The 2,387-nt window shown below is 37.4% G+C and overlaps 1 protein-coding gene across 3 annotated transcripts in view; it reads left to right on the plus strand.

The window, feature by feature from the left end:
• Positions 1 to 2,387, plus strand: part of LAMP3 (lysosomal associated membrane protein 3) — a 44,892-nt gene extending 42,505 nt beyond the window's left edge. For all 3 annotated transcript variants that reach the window (XM_077754570.1, XM_077754571.1, XM_077754569.1), the window contains exon 6: positions 756 to 2,387. In XM_077754570.1, coding sequence (XP_077610696.1) covers positions 756 to 889 — 134 coding nt within the window. In that variant the 3' untranslated portion in view covers positions 890 to 2,387. The remainder of the gene's footprint in view (positions 1 to 755) is intronic.

The raw sequence follows: 2,387 nt of genomic DNA on the forward strand, positions 1-2,387 counted from the left end.
GGCTCCAGGCTCTGAGCTGGCAGTCAGCACAGAGCCCGACGCGGGGCTCGAACCCACGAACCGCGAGATCATGACCCAAGCGAAAGTCGGACGCTTAACCGACTAAGCCACCCAGGCGCCCCTAAAATTTTCATTTTTAAACTCTCATAAATAATTAGAACTTTAAGTGTAGCAGAAAAATATTTTACAAAGTAGATTAACATTACACGTTTTCAAGAAATCATGTATAACCTGACAACGATCTTTTTTATGTATACACATTCTACTTTGCAGAGAGCACACCCAGAAGAAAACAGGTCTAAAGATTATTAAATATCTATTAATTACAGGGGGCACCTGGGTGGCTCAGTCAGTTAGGGTCCTACACTTGATGCAGTTCAGTTCCTAATCTCAGGATCCTGAGTTCGAGCCCCACATTAGATTCCATGCTGGGCATAGAGCCTTAAAAAATATTTATTAATTGCTGCTAAGATAAGGTTATCTTGTTTAACCAAGAATCTTTTACATAATTTGCTTACTTCATAAATGAGGAAATTGTGAGGTTCAAGAACTCATCCAAGTTCACACAGTTAGTGGTGGAATTAAAAGTCAAGCCTGGTTGAATATCAACTATACTTTAATTAAAAAAAAAAAAAAAAAACCAAGCTTGGATTTGACTCCAGAGTTCATATCCTTTCCACTATAGTCTGCTTTCTGGTATGTCCTCACCAAACCTTACTTGCTATATTGTATTTTTTTCTTTCTCTCTCTCTTAGTTGACGAGTGTTCATCTGACTACACAGTTGTGCTTCCTGTGATTGGGGCCATTGTGCTTGGTCTCTGCGCTGTGGGTTTGATTGTCTATGGAATCCGCCTAAGACGTGAATCATCTGGATACCAGAGAATCTAATTGGTGCCCAGAGGAAAAGAACATAATGGAGTTTAGAGAATTCTTTCATCATTTCCAGGATGTTGGGGACTTCCCTTAGTGTGAAGCCTTCCAACAATGTAAACCACCGTCTTTCACAAAAACCAAGTCATTTCTAAATTAAATTCAAGCAGCAAATCAATTTCTACATATTTTTTGCTTATTTTATGAAAGATCTAGTGTGCTGCTTGAGTATTTTCCAAGTCCCTTCAAAATATTTTAGCCATTCAAATCAATATTTGAGATAAATTAACATAATGCATGTAAAGTGGTATATGCTCCCAAACTATAAACTAAAATGTCAATTGTAATTAATGCTACCTGTGCACATTTGGGATTTTATTTTATCCTTCATCTTTCCCAGTTAAAAAAAATGCCTCTGCTTTGTCTATGAAATGGACTTCCAGCACTTTGCTTATCCATGTTTTATGATATACATATGTCTGATGATCTGCTTACCTCCTTTTCCACTTTAATTTTTTTATTCATCAAAAAACCCACTATATCACAGTTTGCCTAGGTTTGATGTAACACCAAGAGAAAAAAATCAGCTTATTCTTTTCTTCTTGACTCCTCCTGCAGAATCACTAAAGGCTAAGAACTAGGTGGCTATAGACAACAAAATTAAATAATAATCAAGAAACATAACCCTTAATGTTCGAACACATACATGCCAGACACTTGGCTAAGTTTAAATACAACCCATTTAATTCTCCCAACTTATAAATGAGTAAACTCAGACATAAGGAAATTGATCACCTCAGTGTCACCCAGCTAACAAATGGCAGAGCCAGAATTTGACTGCCAGTCTGGTGCCAAGGTCTCTGGACTTCATTACATCAACTTGGCTCCAAGAACAATGACACTGAATGCTTCCTGAAGCCTCACACCAGCACATACTCTTTTTTCACAGAGAAAAGGAATTTCTCCAGAATCATAATAGATAAAGGGACATGAAAGGACTTGATGGATAATGAAATAGCAGATCTTTAACAAAGTTCTCTACTTCCTTGAAGGAGACTGAGGGGCTCTGTAAAACATCATCTTCTCATTTTTATGGGACTGTGCAGCTGTGGATCTAAAGATAAAGGAATGGGGTACACATCTCAAGTCATTTTTAATTTCTTTGAAAATAGAGAAATCTTCTAACCTCCAACCAACATTTCTTTCTTGAATGTAGATCCCCCCTTGTGGTGACTTGCTTCTTCTGCTTTGTGAGAACCACATTTTCTATTCTAATACCCTTTATTCTGTGGAGCAGCCTGCCAAGAATTGTATTCACTGCTTGTTTTTAAAACTAAGAAAGGAGCTAAGTATACTAACAGAAAAGACCACATACCCTTAGCATTCTTTGGGAAAGGAATAATTCAGGTCACCCCAGAGTACATATTGACTCTCCTGACTTGTTCTCTTATGAATCAGTTGGCTTGGCAAGGTCCTCAGTTTAGTCTTAATGGAATTGAATTGTATTAAAAGTTTT

Source organism: Crocuta crocuta, unplaced genomic scaffold, assembly GCF_008692635.1.
Source record: "Crocuta crocuta isolate KB4526 unplaced genomic scaffold, BGI_CrCroc_1.0 scaffold70, whole genome shotgun sequence".
NCBI classification, from domain to species: Eukaryota; Metazoa; Chordata; class Mammalia; order Carnivora; family Hyaenidae; genus Crocuta; species Crocuta crocuta.